The sequence below is a fragment of the Nycticebus coucang genome, chromosome 2, assembly GCF_027406575.1.
Source record: "Nycticebus coucang isolate mNycCou1 chromosome 2, mNycCou1.pri, whole genome shotgun sequence".
In the NCBI taxonomy this organism is placed as follows: Eukaryota; Metazoa; Chordata; class Mammalia; order Primates; family Lorisidae; genus Nycticebus; species Nycticebus coucang.
Window position 1 is genome coordinate 155,455,912 of NC_069781.1, and position 17,918 is coordinate 155,473,829.

The 17,918-nt window shown below is 40.2% G+C and overlaps 1 protein-coding gene across 1 annotated transcript in view; it reads left to right on the plus strand.

Annotated features, from left to right (window-relative positions):
- The window catches only part of NUP93 (nucleoporin 93), a 117,907-nt gene that overhangs the window by 32,902 nt on the left and 67,087 nt on the right, over positions 1-17,918 (plus strand). Inside the window, exon 3 of the mRNA XM_053602261.1 lies at positions 2,692-2,809. Within this exon, the coding sequence (XP_053458236.1) occupies positions 2,692-2,809 (118 nt within the window). The remainder of the gene's footprint in view (positions 1-2,691; positions 2,810-17,918) is intronic.

A 17,918-nucleotide genomic window follows, 5' to 3' on the forward strand; every position in this document is an offset into this window, starting at 1 on the left:
TACATTTTTTAATATAAGTGTATAGAGATAGAAAATAGATTAATAGTTGCCAGGGCTTGCGGGGGAAGGTTTGGGGTATAGGTAGGTAGGGGGTTCTTTTGGAGGTGATAGAAATATTCTAAAATTAATTGTGATGGTTGTAGAACTCTATGAATATACTAAAAGTCATTGAATTATACACTTTAAATGATCAAATACAAAGCCAGGCCTGGTGGGACATGACTGTAGTCCCAGCTACTTGGGGGGGTGAGGCAGGAAGGATCGCTTGAGCCCAGGAGCTCAAATCCAGCCTGGACAATACAGCAAGACCTCATCTCTTAAAAATGGTGAATTGTATGGTATGTGAATTAATATCTCAGAAAGCTGTTAAGAAAAAAAAGAGGGGGGACATTGTACTCACACCCATGTTTCAGACTTCATTCAAGACTAATCAAAATCACTGGGAGAAAAGTCACCTGGGTGATTATTCTAATGTGCAACCAGTGTTGAGAACCACTGTTTTAGAGTTAACTATGAAAGATTGTTAGAAGAGGGGGGGCAAGATTGTCTATCTGATATGGCAGCCTAAAAGGGCAGCCCATCCCAGGGGTGGCATCATAGTTGATCTGGAAGAGATAAAAATTTACAGAGAGGAACTGTTTTGCCCAAATTTTCAGTCTCAGAGGATCTGGGATCTAGTGGGAGTCGATCAGAGTGGCCTTTGCCAAATGCTGCAATCAGAGGGGGAGGTGTTGGCTGAGCTGGCAAAGTGGGACACAGCCATGTGGGGCAAGGCCTGAGGTCCAGCTGCGTGTGGGGGGACCAGGAGCCCCGTGCATGATCCAGGGACCTGCCTGGCTGTCTGTGGGCCTAGTGGCCATGCATGTGGCCGCCTTGGCTCCCAGGAGAGAGGGAAGGGTCCTCCTTCACAGAGCGAGAGGCCTTGGGAGAGAAGTGTGATCTGCACATTTACCAGGGAAGCCTCAGTTCTCCCCAGATCTGTCTCTCCTGGCCCAGAGCCAGCCACTTTCTTTAGGGGCATTTCCTGAAAGTTTGGGTCAAAAACGTGGGTGTTCATTATACACGGGAGTATGTTATACATGATAAAATATGGTATTAGCGGGCCGCGCCTGTGGCTCAGTCGGTAGGGCGCCGGCCCCATATACCGAGGGTGGCGGGTTCAAACCCGGCCCCTGCCAAACTGCAACCAAAAAATAGCCGGGCACTATGGCAGGCGCCTGTAGTCCCAGCTACTCGGGAGGCTGAGGCAAGAGAATCGCTTAAGCCCAGGAGTTGGAGGTTGCTGTGAGCTGTGTGAGGCCACGGCACTCTCCCGAGGGCCATAAAGTGAGACTCTGTCTCTACAAAAAAAAAAAAAAAAAAAAAAATATATATATATATATATGGTATTAGGATTTCCTATGCTTAGTTCTACCCTTTCTCTTCTCCAATAAGTGTGCTGGTTCAGGATTGAAAATTTGGGGTGTTACAACCAGAGTTAGGGTGATGTGTTGCTGCCAAATGCTCTAGCTTCTTTTAAGTTACTCAAAGTGAATGGTAACTTTGTCAGTGAGAGTTTGGAGCAGCAAATTATAACCTAAAAATAATGTAAAAATTAGTCTAGTTCCCCGAAGTTGCTGCCTTCCAGAGAGAGTTCTAGATATTAGTGAGATTTTTTTAACTCTTCCATTGTGTTGCCCAAATGAGTAGAAATAAAGCTGGCTATATCATTTCCATTTCTCTCCAGAAGCATTTATTGCTCAGTTAATAGCCGCCTATGTTACTTGGTTGGGCAGCAGAAAGGAAGTTGAAGTTGTGCTGAGATATGTCATTAGGCTCTTGAAGGGAAACCCGGAATAACTGGCCTTGGATTCTGGTTTGATTGCCCTTGGGCAAATCAGTGACTGCCCTAGACTTTTAGTTTCTTTAGCTAATGAATGAAGTTTGAATTAGGTTATTCCTGAGGCTTCTACAATGTTGTGGTTTATTATATCAGTTTTATAGGATGTCAGACTGTCAGTGATTGAGACTTGTGTTCAAGAACTGGTTGACCTGGCTCTGTGACTTTGTACAACCTCTTTATACTATAGGTCCCTACATATGAACTGAGAGTGAGTAATAGCATCTACCTCATGGATTCTTTTTTTTTTTTTTTGTAGAGACAGAGTCTCACTTTATCGCCCTCAGTAGAGTGCTGTGGCATCACACAGCTCACAGCAACCTCCAACTCCTGGGCTGAAGCGATTCTGTTGCCTCAGCCTCCCGAGTAGCTGGGACTACAGGCGCCCGCCACAACGCCCGGCTATTTTTTGGTTTGCAGTTCAGCCGGGGCCGGGTTTGAACCTGCCACCCTCGGTATATGGGGCCAGCGCCTTACCGACTGAGCCACAGGCGCCGCCCTGGATTCTTTTTTATTATCAAGTGTTTGGAGCAGTCTTTCCTTTAGTAGTATTATCATTTTATTCTAGATAAGGCCCTTACTCTAATTCAGGCATGATGAGAACTCTCTTACTCCAAGTACAGTATTGTGTCTGTTATTCCAGGCAATAGATCTTTATGGACAGGTATAAAACAGCTTTATAAAAATATCTTAGTAGGACTCTCAAGAAGTTTTGACTAAAAAATGCTCTCTAGTATTTTATGAAGCATAGTAGATGTCCTAATCCTAATTTTTCCCTCACTTTTGTCTGCCTGCCCTATATTCCCATATAGGTCCGTTCTCCTTGGATCTCGGGGACTTGATATATCCCACATCTCCCAACGATTGGAGAGTCTGAGTGCAGCCACCACCTTTGAGCCTCTTGAGCCTGTGAAGGACACAGACATTCAGGTAAGGACTGCCAGATGCCAGTGGAACCCTGAGCATGTAACCCAGGCTGAAGGCCCTGGCCTTCTGTTGACCACCTGATTTAGGAATTCTAATTTTTTAAATTAATTTTCTTCTTCCTTGGGTGTTAAGAGAATAGGAGACTCAGCATTGGTGGAATAGTAGGGAACTTTGGGTTATTTCCAGAGCAGTGTGTGACTGAATATAAGAAAGCAATTCCAATCTGCACTTTTTAGATTATTGTAATTTTAAGAACAGATTTCCTTCCTTGGGCTCAATCCAAGGCATGGAGACATTAGTTGTAAGTTTCGTTTGCTTTCTTTACTAGATCTCAAATAGTTTTACTATTCATCTTCCACATTTCTTTTTTATATCTTGCTTGTATTTTTTGGCAAAGAGCTAGAGAAAACTTAGAGTACTAATTACTGAAATCTACTTGATGATATCCAAGAAGTATTCGGCTGCATTAGTGGCACCAGGAAGTGGTCTAATAGAGCACTCCAGTCTCATTTCACCAAGCATGCCACCAGCAATTGATAGCTGTTTCAGTCTAATCAGAAGCTGATATAAAATTAAGGAAAATGTTTGTAGTCTGTTTAATGTTGAGGAATTGGAACAATGCACTTGCGTTAGAGTGAAGGGGACTGGGTTGCCATTTTTATCACTAATTTACTTTTGAAATGAAAAGATACAGGTCCTGCGAAGGAAAATCCTATTGTTATTTGGGCTCAGTTTGAATTAATACTCTCTACTCCACTACCCTTCTCAAGAAGTATAATAGTTACATTTCTACTGCATTTGAATTCAGAAACCCAAAACTCTACTTTGAGTTGAGAGTTGTGAGATACTCCTCTTATTCATATATTCATGGAAATGCTGTTTTTTTCTAGTTTTTTATATGCTATATCATATTTGCCTGTCAACTTATAGATACCTTGTCATATCTATGTAATCTTAAAATGGCATGTATGCTTTTTCCAATTTTTTTATTTTTAATTTTAGGCCTTCCCTTCCATTGCAACTGCTTAGTGCTCTCTTTTAACAAATATTTATAACAGATGAGATGGGGCTGAAACTATAGAGCTCAAATAGTTTGAATAATCACCATATTTTGAGAACATCCATAACAGTGTGGAAAGAAATGGCACTTGGTGAAATTTTTGTTTGTTTCCTTAAATTGTTTTTTTTTTCCATTTACATTGAGAAGCTTGAGCGTGTTTAACATTCAAGATACCAAAAAAGTTGTTTATCTGAAAAAGTGCTTTTAAAAATTTTTTTTGGCATTCTTAGAATGCCTATTTAGAATACTTGGTAACATTTAGTGATGCGCTTTATGCATTTCCATTGGTGTGGTACCCCATTTTTTACCTGGCAATATTGACAGGTTTATAAATGTATTGAGTTGTAATGATCATCTCCTCTTATGTGCTACTTAATGGAGGAACACCCTCCTTCAGCATCCCTGTTTGGCAATTTCCCAGCAGTGTGTATTCAGTCACATCAAAGAGAATTTTTTTTTTTTTTTGGCCTTAATTTTTTTTTCTTTTCTTTTTTTTTTTTTATTGTTGGGGATTCATTGAGGGTACAATGAGAGGTTACGCTGATTGCGTTTGTTAGGTAAAGTCCCTCTTGTAATCATGTCTTGCCCTCAGAAAGTGTGGCACACACCAAGGCCCCACCCCTCTCCCTCCTTCCCTCTCTCTGCTTTTCCTTCCCCTGCCTGCCAAGACTTTAATTGTCATTAATTGTCCTCAGATCAAAATTGAGTACATAGGATTCATGCTTCTCCATTCTTGTGATGCTTTACTAAGAATAATGTCTTCCACTTCCATCCAGGTTAATACGAAGGATGTAAAGTCTCCATTTTTTTTAATGGCTGAATAGTATTCCATGGTATACATATACCACAGCTTGTTAATCCATTCCTAGGTTGGTGGGCTTTTAGGCTGTTTCCACATTTTGGCATTGTAAATTGAGCTGCAGTAAACAGTCTAGTACAAGTGTCCTTATAATAAAAGGATTTTTTTCCTTCTGGGTAGATGCCCAGTAATGGGATTGCAGGATCAAATGGGAGGTCTAGCTTGAGTGCTTTGAGGTTTCTCCATACTTGTGCAAATCAAAACCACCCTGAGATACCATCTAACCCCAGTGAGAATGGCCCACATCACAAAATCTCAAAACTGCAGATGCTGGCGTGGATGTGGAGAGAAGGGAACACTTACACTGCTGGTGGGACTGCAAACTAATACAACCTTTCTGGAAGGAAGTATGGAGAAACCTCAAAGAGAATTTCTTAATTTGGAATGAAGATGGCAAAGAGATCCTGTACCACTGGGAAAGCTTTTAACTTAGAGATGAAGGACACTTCCATTTCAATATTTTACCTTTTGGTTGGGCTTTTCCAAAATAGCTTCAAGAATGCAAAATGGGGGCGGCACCTGTGGCTCAAGGAGTAGGACGCCGGTCCCATATGCCGGAGGTGGTGGGTTCAAACCTAGCCCCGGCCAAAAACCACAAAAAAAAAAAAAAAAAAAAAGACTCGTAAAAAAAGAATGTAAAATGGTCACTCCAAGATAAGTTCTGGTTCATTGGGAATCAATCATCTAGACTGGAAGTAAATGTTCAAGACTTAACTAGTTTTGAAGTAAGACCTCTGTTGACTTCATCTTCTTGCTATCAAAAGCTTAAGGGAGAAAATTTAGATTTGATCTCAAAGGCTCAAGCTTTGGTTTCCTCTGCCATGACTCTAGTTTATTGATAGAGATTGGAGGTTTTAAGTTGTAGTGTATGGCTCAGATGCCCTATACTTCCTATACTCATGGTAGTATCATGACCTTGCCTGACCTGTTTAGTTGCCGAGCGTGAGAGCCAAGCCTTCTTGCACCCTCAGCAGGAAGTCATCTTCCTTTTAGTTCTTCTCATAATGGGCGGCTTATTCAAGGAGAGTAAACATGGACATGTTCAGATACATATTTGTTTTTAGAAAAGCCAGATATTCTGTTTGGTGGACTTTCTTGCCCAATAGCTTTATTGAGATAGAATTCACATACCATAAATCTGATGGACTTTTGTAAATGAACTTTTATTTTTCAACCAGCACTTTTCTTTGGGGTGAGATTGCACCCTAATCACGCGTGCGAAATATCAGAGTAAAATTATCGTGACAATTTATAAGACCCTTAGAGTGCTCTTCATTAAAGGAAATGCTGATTCATTCTGACAGATGCTGTCCAGGACTTTGTAGTATCCACTGTTTGCATTACTTACAGACTTGAAAAGGTATTTTCCTGTGTAAGGATTGTCCTTTTCTATTTGGTAAGCATTGATTATATTTCCTTCTGTTTCTAATGGAGCTTGAAATTAACATGGGGTTTTGTTACTATTTTGTTGTTGTGATCATTGATGTTGGCATGCATTGAGAATGCATGTTTTAAAAATGGCTGTGACCAGCAAAGGTAGTATATATTTAAAAACCCACTTAAATATATATATAGATGATGCTAGCAGAACTTTTAAAATGTCTATTGATTTTATTTTTTGGAATCAGTCATAAAGAAGGCCTACAAATTTCTGTAAAAGAGGTGGAGAGCAGTAACTTAGCAGAACAGTCTGCTAAACACAACTTAACTGATCTCAGTGACTTTGTGGTACTTGGGAATACTTGTCTTTTCATAGAGATCCACGTGCTCACTTCTGTCCTTAGAGAAAAACAATTTTTAGGGCATATTGCACATCTCTACTATGATCTGAGCAGACTTAATGTACCATGGATAAAATGCATTGTATAATAATAAAGTGCACATTTACATAGTTCTGTAATATTCTGGGCTTTTTCACTAGATTTCATGTATATTTCAAGAAGGCATGAAGAAATAGCCTAAATTGGCTATAAAGATGAGAGCTGCAGTTTCCTGGCATTAGGCTGTAATATTTCTACATGATATTAGACTAAAGCAGTAATATCATTGCTAAACTTATGTTAGATTCCTAGGCATGCCACAGTGAATTATCACAAACTTGGTGGCCTACTACAACAAAAATTTATTTCTTACATTTCTGGAGTTCAGAACGTTGAAATCCAGATGTTGGTATCACTATCTTCCCTCCATAGGCTCATTGCTTGGCTTCTGGCAGCATAACTTCAGTCTTGTCCTCCATGTTAAGCCTATCTTTCTTGCCTGTTATAAGGATACTAGTTGTTGGATTTAGGGGCTACCCTAAACCTAGGATGATCTCATCTCCAGGTCATTAATTACATTTGCAAAGACTCCGTTTGCAAATAAGGTCATATTTATTATATTTAAGTACTAGGGGTTAGGATGTATCTTTTGGGGAATGTACCTCAACCCATTGCACTTACAATGCCAGAAATGTTAAAACTCTGATGAAACACCTTCAAGTCTAACTCCATCTCACTACCACATGGGGTACTGAGATAAGGTGTACTAGTCACTAGGTGAATGCAAGTCCCAACCAAGTTTCTGATCTCATCCTTATCATTCTTTTGTGGGTCTTTGTGAAATGAGGCTAAAGTATTAAAAACAGTTTTTAGGATAAGAAGTGTAGGATTAAATAAGCTTTCCCAAAGTAGGAAGACCTGTCTTGTGTACTCTTACTTCAGTACCAGGTTGTCCAACACTTTCTTTTTTCTTTTATACTTTAGATCTTTGTTCACTGCCTTCCCTTAGCCTGGATTAGCAGCTCTGGAATGTCCAAGCCCTAATTTCTTTTTCTTTTCTTTTTTTTTTTTTTTCCCAGTTTTGACCAGGGCTGGTTGAACCCACCACCTCCGGCATACGTGGCTGGTGCCTTACTCCTTTGAGCCACAGGCGCTGCCCCAAACCCTAATTTCAATCTAAGATGCTAAGGCTTTCCTTAGTGATGCCACCTCTTCCATAGTCTTCTCAGATCTCACCACAGCCTCCAAATACAGTATACTGGCTTCCCTGTTTAGGGGGAGACAAGATTTTTTCTGAATATTCCTTTACCCAGTAAACAGAAAACTAGATTACATTGTTGGGATTGACTTACTGGCCACTTCTAATCTTAGGTAAGTGAAAATTCAGTCCCTTTACCTCCCTTAAAAACAAAACAAAAACACTCTGTTTTGAAGGTCTTCATAATCTGTCTAACCTCCAGATGGAAATCCATCCTCTATGATAAAGAGAAAAAGAAGTCATAAACTGAAGATAAAATAGCCATAAGAAATTAGAGTCAGGGAAACTAATCTGTCACATGTAAGACTAATGGACTTAAAAACTTGTTTTGCTTACTGTGCTGTATCTATACTATAATAACAAATTCTTTTTTCTGTCCCTGGAAATGTAGAGTATGCTCACCCACTCTTAGTTTATCTTTTAAATAGTGAGAAGAAACTAAATGGCTTTGCTAAGTATAAAAATAAATCAGTGGCCAGGCATGGTGGTGGGTGCCTGTAGTCCCATCTACTTAGGAGGCTGAGGCAGGAGGATTGCTTGAACCCAGGAGTCAGAGGCTGCAGTGAACTATGACGACACAACTGTACTCTAGCTCAGGTAACGTAAAGAGACCCTGCCCCCGCCAAAAGAAAAAAAAAAATTAATGGTATTGTAACCCCATATCACCTAAATTGTTATTTTTTTATTATTTATCTTTTAATTTTCTATCTTCAGAATTAAGATACTGCTGCTTAAATGCAGCTGTATATAATAGTGAAGAGGAAAAGTATTTACTATCTAATTGTGTTTGTAGTACTGGCAAGTTATTGGTTGCAAAGAGGTTGCAGAAATCCTGTGGCAGTTTGTTGGAAAGAGGGTCAGACTTGTCTAGAATGATTAGTGTGCTAATAGCAACTCTTCAGGAATATTACTGACAAAACATTAATATTGAAGAAAAAGTGCAGTAAAGTTTCCCTAGCTTGAATCAGTTGACAGGAAGTGCAGTCTGAATGGGTAAACAGTATCTTAATTCTAGGACTGCTTTTAAAGAAACACAGTTGTCTTTTTCACCTGTGTACCAAGGAGAAATCTTACCAGAGCTGCTTTAGTAAATTTAAGGAAGTGATGAGGTTCATTGATAAGAATTGCATCTATTCCCACACTGACAGTTATATAACAATTCTGAGAAATGGTTTAAGTAGGCAAAGCATACCTGTCATCCATCTTGTTTCTGTTCTCAGTATATTTGAGCAGACTCTTTAGCGCAAAATGGTGATCTAGTCCAAATTGGATAAGAAATTTTGAATTCATGTACTAAGGACACTGAAGGAATAAGACTTTGCTCTCCAAATGACTTCACATAATATAAAAATACAAGAGACTGTTCCGTGAAGTCTAACGGTGTGAAGGATTTTAGTTAAGCATTCTGTTTATTGATCTCCTTTGTTACCTTCCTTTTGCCCCTAAGAGAGTCAGCTGGAAGTTCGTGATAACCTTTCTTCCAGATTTTAGAAGACTTCAACAGATAATTAAATCCTGCCCTTTCCCAGCTTATATTGTTAATAGCTGCCTATTCTGGACTTATAACAACTGTAGTTAAGGCGCTTGGGCTCACTAGCAGATGAATCTGATTATCTGTAGATCTAAAGTTTGTTGGAAAGAATCCCTTTCCTGAAACACCAGATACGTTTTAGGCCAAGATTTGGGTGTAGTGTCTGAACTGCATTTAGAAAAGACACACATCTCGCTGTGCTGTATTCTGGTTCAGGAACAGTAGTTTTGCTAGGCTTTGTCCTCTGTGTGAAGTGTTGTTCACATCACCCTGCTTAATAAACATTTTTGCTGATCCTTGTCCTTAAACCCTGACCTAGTATAAACCTTAGAGCTGATACAAACCAGTAAAACTTATGTGTGTATGTGGCGGGGGGAGTGGGGAATAGTCCTCATTGAGACAGGCTAATGTGCCATTCTGTTTGTGTTTACAATTGAGCAGCCTAATGTTGCTTACTGTGGGAAGAACTGAAATGATTTAATTTTTCTGTCTGTTCATGATAAGGGGAAAGGTAGGCATTGTGGTCTGGTGGCAAAGTATGCAATTACATTAAAGTATTCTGTGAATGGAATTAAAAATGGTAACTTTGGAATAAAAATGGTCCTGTGGAAAATGTAGAAAAACTGCTTTTATGAGAGCCAGGGATATAAGATTTCAGCCTTTTTATTTATTCATTCACATTTACTCCTGAATGCAAGGCTTTCAGAGCAAGCAAGTAAATGGATGCTGAATGCATTCTGAGCAAGCAGGAAATAACAGGCTTTTTTGTCTTCTCAGAGGTTTCTTATATCCTGTAGTGAGCAAGAGAATATCAATTACCAACTTAAAGAAGAAAGAAGTTGAAATGGTTCTGTAAGAGTATTTTGGAACAAGCCCATGGCTAAAATATCAAGTGACGGCCAGGCTCTGATGCCTTTGAACTGGAGTTGAGTCATCCCTTTCCTCCTTCATTAGCTGTCTCTTAACCTGCCAATATCTATTGATGCTCCTAAGGAACATAGATTGTCATCTTCAATCTGGCATCTTTAAATTGCTTGGTTTCAGGACCAGAAATGGGCTTGTCTTTTAAATATCGACTGAACTGTTTGATACTGGAGTGGATGTGATTTAAATGGCAGTTAAAGCCTTGTCACATATTGAATGCATGACTTTACTGTAGACCAGTCTGTCATTCTCAGGTGGCAGCCCTTGACCCTTTGATCTGCTTGCCACAGTGCCTTGTCATCTCTTATTTCTGTTCTAGAATGTTCGATCCAAAGCTGTCCCTGCTCCTTTGATTGGTGGTTATTGCAAAGTGTGTCTCCTCAATCACAGAACTTTGGGGCCCAGTTGTGATTGTTCCCACTAAAAATCCACATCCTATGAAGGAACTGAGAGAGGAACTCACGTAGGGGAGTCTCTTGGATTTACTTCTTTATGGTTGTTTATTTGGCAGGGACCAGGAAAAGAAGCTGAGAATGGGACGGGCAATAGCCTCTGCTGAAAAGACCTAGACTTAGAATTTTCTTTTGCTTGCAGAACTCTCAGAACCAGTGTGTATTGCTTCCTTTTAAAGCATTTTTCCTGTTTCACGAATGCTCAGCTTCCGTCCTGCACTTTAGATACAAAGAGGTTGAATGCATTCATTCTCTAAGCCTGGGTTGCTGGCATCCGAGCCGGGGCTAAGGCCCTTGACTCTGATAGCCGCTGGTCTGCAGCGATCACAAATCAGCAGCGGTGCGTGGGCTGCTTTAATTATCCTGAGGACAGAGAGCTAGTCCTCCCTTCTTGCTGTGGAATGACTATGAAGCCAAGATGCCATCAGCAAGTTCTTGCCTTTCACAAAGCTGCAGCACTTGAAGCCCTGCAGCAGAGTCTGCTGAGCAGGGCTGGGCATGACACAGCCACCAAGAAATTGCTCAGAAAGAATCCGTGTCTTACAAAACATATTTACTGTGAGGACTGGGCTATTCATTTAATTTATTAAACTAAGGGGAAAGTTAGGTCAGCAGAATATAATAAGTAGCAGCGTGGATTTACTGGCTGATTTTATTATTACCGCCTAATTTGGTTTATTAGGTGTAAGCAAAGGGACATGAGAGAGTTTCCTCCACTCCCTTTTCTTTAAAAAAAAAATTTCCATTTTAAAATGCTATTGCTGGGCGGTGCCTGTGGCTCAGTGAGTATGGCGCCAGCCTCATATACTGAGGGTGGAGAGTTCGAACCTGGCCCCGGCCAAACTGGAACAAAAAAAATAGCCGGACGTTGTGGCGGGCACCTGTAGTCCCAGCTACTCAGGAGGCTGAGGCAGGAGAATCTCCTAAGCCCAAGAGCTGGAGGTTTCTATGAGCTGTGACGCCATGGCACTCTACTGAGGGCAACAAAGTGAGACTCTGTCTCTAAGAAAAAAATGCTATTGCTATCTCAGGGACTGGTAGAAACAGCCATAGAGGGTAATTATATGCTTGATTTGCTCCAGGTACCAAAATACACTGGTGGGCTATTTCCTGGGATTATTGTCTTCAATTAGTTTCTCTCTTATCCACAGTGCATATCAGTCTGTGTCAGCCAGATCAGTTTGTAAATGAGCAGGGCCTGCTGGATCCTTGAAGGTTTATAGGCCTTTACAGCGACATTTTGGTTCTATGATGAGGTTCCAAAGTACCTCAGATGTCTTAGCGTTGAAGGAATATGGCAGTGATAAAGCACCATTCAAAGCACCATTCAAAAGGTGCTTTCACTGAATCAGTGCTTCTCAAACCATTTTTCCCCCAATTTGTCTCAGACTGAGACTTTAAGAAGTATAATAAAAACGAATTACTAGAAAAAATGAAATAAAATACATGTAAAATACAAGCCCTAAATTATTTTATTTCATTTCTTTTTTTTTTTAAGACAGAGTCTCAAGCTGTCGCCCTGGGTAGAGTGCCATGGCATCATAGCTCACAGCAACCTCCAAATGGGACTCAAGCAATCCTCTTACCTCAGTTTTTCTATTTTTAGTAGAGATGGGGTCTCGCTTTTTCTCAGGCTGGTCTTGAACTCGTGAGCTCAAGCAATCCACCTGCCTCGGCCTCCCAGAGTGCTAGGATTACAGGCATGAGTTGCCACGCCTGACCATAAGCCCTAATTTTAAAAATTAGGTTCAATAGACATAAAATTACTCAAATTGCTATAGTTTATAAGTGCTTATTCTCAGTTTTTGTGCTTATCTGATGCATATTGGGACTAAACCATTTTTAGACTGGTTACTTTAAGCAATGTGAATTCAAGTAGTTGTATTTTTTCCTCCCTCCCTCCCTTCTCGTGTTTCCCACTGGTGTACTGAAACATAGTACCAAAGATAAGTTCAATTCCTGTCTTGTGTTTTATTCCACCTGACGCCAGGGAAGCAAGGTGCATTTATTATGTCTAGATGTTGTAGTAATTACTTTCTAGGCTTTCTCATTTAATCATTCCAGCAAGCCTCTGAAGCAGCTTCAGATGAGGAACCTAAGACTTAGAAAGGCTGGGTCTGACAGACTTGAACTCTCCTCACCCTTCTCTTGGTTTGGGTTCAGTACTGGGCTCTTAGCACTGTAGGCTTTAAATTTCATTTGTAGACTATGACTGTTAATAAAGAAGTGAATTTTGAAGATGTGTTTGAAGGAGGAAGAAAGTATGAAACAGAAGTATAATTGATAGCTCATTTGGAGCAAAATCAAGAGTAGAAAATCTGCAGTGAGCCAGGCGAGGTGGCTCATGCACTCTACCAGGGGCAAATGAGTAAGACTCTGTCTCAAAAAATAAAATAAAGTAAAATAAAAAGAAACCGTGCAGTGCCAGAGAAAAGTACACCATCTTTTAAATAGATGTTGTAGGCATTGCTCTTAGTTAACATAAGCTTAGCAGTCAAATAATATCGACTGAGGGACAGCTGGAGCTTACCTTCTAAACCTTAATATGAACTCCTGCTGGGTTTAGGGGCAGAGTCAGAGGCTGAGGGAGTTGTGCAGGAAGACCAAACCTGCTTCATCCATTTGCTTTTTTGCCATAGTTTCTGCTTGCTGAAAAGTAGTCAGTTTAGGGCGGCGCCTATGGCTCAAGGAGTAGGGCGCTGGTCCCATATGCCGGAGGTGGTGGGTTCAAACCCAGCCCCGGCCAAAAAAAAAAAAAAAAAAGAAAAGTAGTCAGTTTAATTTACTGTCTGAAGCTCAGCCTATTATTTTTCAGGTTTGCTGCCCTACAGGTATACTGTAATGAAATAAAATACATGTAAAATACAAGAAATCCTGGAGCAGCTTTTAGTTTAGAAATGCTGAGACTTTGTGCTTGTGAAAATAGGTTATTTTCAGCTTCTTGCTTTATCATCTTTGTTTTGTTTTGCTTCTGAAGCTGAACTTGAGTTAGAAGGATAATGCTAGAAGCAATTTAAAGGGCACATCAAATTTTTACTGTAATACTAAACTATTGATTCTTGACTTGTAGGTTTAATGCAGACCCATTTCCTTACTTAGAGTCTGACTGGCCATTAAGTTCTGGCAGTGTGCCAGAATGTTGAAATCTTGTATTGTATATGATTTGGCTGTCTATGTGTATTTGATTTTTAAAGGCACAGACAAAGCCCTCAACTTTGTATGTATACTCCAGAATACAGGAAAGGATTCCTATACTGCAAAATTATTCACTTCTAGGAGATAGCATAGAAGTGAGGAGCTGACATTCAGCAGAACGTCAACACCTGTACGTCATGCAAATTGGAACTCTTTGGGCTGACTTACAAATTAAAGCAAACAGAATCATGAAGAGAAGACTAAGCAGGGAATAGAAAAGATGTGGCAGTGAGTGTGCAGAGTAGATCACAGTTAAACACTTGCATGTAAGTGGCCCTTAGCATTTGCTTGGTGTCACTCTGCTGACAGAGTTAAAATTAGAATCTAGCTGAAGGCTGGCTCAGTATTCTGCTTATGGAGGGAGCTGGGCAGGGGAACAGAAGTGGTTGGAGGAAAAGTAATCATTGGGTACAAAAAACTTCCACCCTCTTTTACAACCTGGGCACCTCTTGACTAGAATAGAGGATGTGTCCTTACCCTTTGAGTTAAGGCTGAGGGAGGGAGATGACAAGAAAACATAAAATCTGGCATTTGGGGAATGTGGCTTAAGGAGGGAAAACTCATTCTCCCAGTTCCAATTACAAAAGTAAGACATGCTTAATTGCTTAATTCAGAAAATTTAGAAAATGGCTCCATAGTTACTTTTTTGACTGCCATACTGCCCTTTGGAGTTGTTAGAACAGCCATGATTTGGGGAGTGTTGAACTGTTTGGACCTGAAACTCGAGACTTTGAGACTGTAAAAAATCTTCTGTTTGAAATGACAAGGAAAATTGACAACACGGAAGTAAGGATTTAGCACATGAAGCATGTTAGAGATCATAAAAATGGCCCATATACCTCAAAATCGGTCAATTTCTATAAAATGATGTACAGTTTTTGCCTTTACTCTGTAATGGAAAGATTCCTAATGTGTGAAAAGGGATCTGAGACATGCTGATTTCATGAGCAACGTTTATATCATTTGATTATCCCTTCAAACCATTTGGAAGGCTAGTTACTGAGAAGTTCTGTGACTTTGTCCTAATTTGGGAGATTTAGGGGGAAGCAGTAGGCCAGGAATTTTGTGTGAATGTTGAAGGGCATGTCATAATAATCTTTCTGTTTGTATAATACTTTTCTATGGCATTTGTTCACTTCACTCCTCTTTATCTCCCCACTGTAGTGTCTGAAGTGGTTGAATGTGTGTTGCCATCATTAACAGGGGAAGAGGAAGAAATTGACACTAACATAGATTAGTTACTATAAAAGGTGGAACTTGACCCCTAATACTTCTTTATACCTTGTCTTGTATTCTCAAGATAAGAATTACTATGCCTTGCTAAGGAAAGCGTCAAGTGATAGACTGGTTAGATAAATTCCATACTATTCTTTTCTGCAAAGACACTAAGTCTTTAACCTCCAGTCAAGTTTTTTGTTTGTCCCTATCTTTCCTCTGACCATTTCTTACCTGTTTTCTTTGAAATGACATTTCCATTTATTCTTTCCTATATGAAAGGCTTGCTGGTTAACTAACTTGACTGTAGGGATGGAAATGCTACTTAGAAAAGTAATTAGGTGTGACTGGCTTCTGTCGAGTATACACTTGGTGACAATCAACCTCACTTTTTCCATCTGAGATATACTGTGGAACAAAAAGTGATAACCAGCGTTTGCTGCTGCTTCTGACATAGGTTACTACTGTTTTCCTTGTGTGAAGGGGTTCAGGGTTTCTTGAGATTTGTTAACACAAGAGCCTGTCAGTTCATTGCTGGCAAGCAAATGCAAAGTAGCAAACTGGAACAAATGCCACATTTGGAACTTTAGGTGGACTAGAAGAACGTGAGGGGTTGTACTGCAATTTGGGGGAAAAGTTTCTTTGTTTTGTTTTTGATTTTGCCATTATTTTACTTTCAGTTTTACCCCTGGTCCCTCTCTCCCTAACCCTAGGAAGGCCCTTCCTCCCTTTCATTCTTTTTGTTTTTTGATCGTTTCCCTTTTTTCCTTCTTGTTTTCCTCACGGCTCTCTTTCTCTGCCCTTGCCTAAGCTCTGTGGCAGCCCTGTGGGAGCTTGGCCTTACTGTCCACCAGAGGTTGGCCTCCTCCTTGTTTCCCCAAAACCTTACTTACACTCCTCACTTGTGTTTTCTGCATTTGCAAATTCCAAAGAAAGGGAAAAGTTTATCTGTCTAGCTAGCTTGCTCTTTTGATGGACACCCTAAAGTGCATTTCCTTACTTTTGGCCCTCCTCTAAAGCCTCTGCTAATTTTCTGCTCTTGATTTAGTGTCTGACTCAGCTTGGTATTGAGGTCTTTTAAGAGTTTTCTGTTGTAGTACTGTGATATTGTGAAAGATATATTGTGTCTTGGACCCTATACAACTCCTAAAATCCTTAGAAACATCTAAGTGATCTCTTTTTAAATGCTAATGAGTTACCTGGTATCCAGTAGCTCCTAGGTAGCTTCTGGAGGAGGGCTGGTCACCAGAAAGAACTAGACAGTATGAGAGGATTGGGACTTACCCTACCTCAATCTCCTCAGAGGGAAGAAGGGCTGAAGGTTAAGTTGCTCACCAGTGGCCATTGGAGATCCTCTGGACAGCTGAACGAGTGGAGGCTAATGAGAAGGTGAACAACAGCTCATTCACTTGGGAGAAGGGTATGCACCCCAACTCCACAGGGACAGAATCTCCTGCTTTTAGAACCCTTCTGGATCTTGCCCTATGTATCTTTCCATTTGGCTGTTTACTTGTATCCTTTGAAATATCCTTTGTAATAAACTGATAAACGTAAATATTTCCCTGATTTCTGTGATATGCTCCAGAAAATTAATCAAACCCAAAGAGAGGGTCCATGCCAATCGGTCGGATCCTCTGGAAGCTCAGACGAGTGACTGTTCAGAAGGAGGGGGCCATCTTGCGGGATGGAGCCCTCAACTTGTGGTTTTTGAGGCCATCTCCAGGCAGATAGCATCAGAAATGAATGGAATTGGAAGGCACCAGTTGATTGTTTGCTTAGTGTGTGGGGACAAACCCCCCACATGGTTGGTTACAGAAGTCTTCTGTGTTGATTGTTGTGATACGAGAGCAAAAGCAAACAGTCTTAAGTTGATTTTTTTTCTTACATATACATAGCAAATGGATGTTTGGGGCGAGATTTTTTTTTATAAAAGGATTGATTATACATTAAAGTAAATTCCTAAGTAGGGGGAGAATGGAGGAAGAAATTGACCAAGGAAAAGAAGACATTTGATTTTGTCTCTCGTGTTTTAGGAGTAAAGTTGTGAATTAATCTATATAATCTTATATGTACTCTTTATCGTTTGTTAACTTCATCCTACCATAGTTAACTGTTCAACCTCCGTAGTTGACCACCTCCCTCCATTGACCACCTCTGTAAGTTGACCTGATTTTTACAGACTAGACATTCCCCATATATACTCAATGGAAGTTCCTTATGTTGACCACCTCCATGTGTTGACTAGTTTATTGTAGTCCCTTGGGTGGTCAACTTACAGAGGTATTTCTCTTTGATCAGGGGATAATATTTTGGAGCAACAAATATATTGCAGAGCCCTGTGGACATCTAGGTTTTTCACTGTGGGGCAAAGAAAAGAAGGAACCCCTCATTTCATGTCTGTATTTTATGTTAACTTTCTAGCTCAGCTTGGTTTTAATTTTCTTCTCCATTCCTCTCTTGCCCTGGACACCTTTGGAAAGAAGAAAAAAAGATTTCGGTCAGTGATTCTAAAGCATTCATCCTCAAACTTTTTAAACAGGGGGCCAATTCAGACCGTTGGAGGACCGGACTATAGTTTAAAAAAAATATATGAAAAATTCTTATGCACATTGCACATATCTTATTTTGAAGTAAAAAACAAAACGGGAACAAATACAATTCACACCGTTTCATGTGGCCCGTGGGCCGCAGTTTGAGGACGTCTGTTCTAAAATGTGGTGCTGAGACCAGCAGCAGCAGCATCACCTGAGGGAACTTGTTAGAAATGCAGATTCTCAGGCTTCCTGGCTCTGTTGAATCCAGCCTCTGGGTTTGAGATCCGCTGCATTAAGTGATTACAGAAGTCTAGTGTAGGTAAA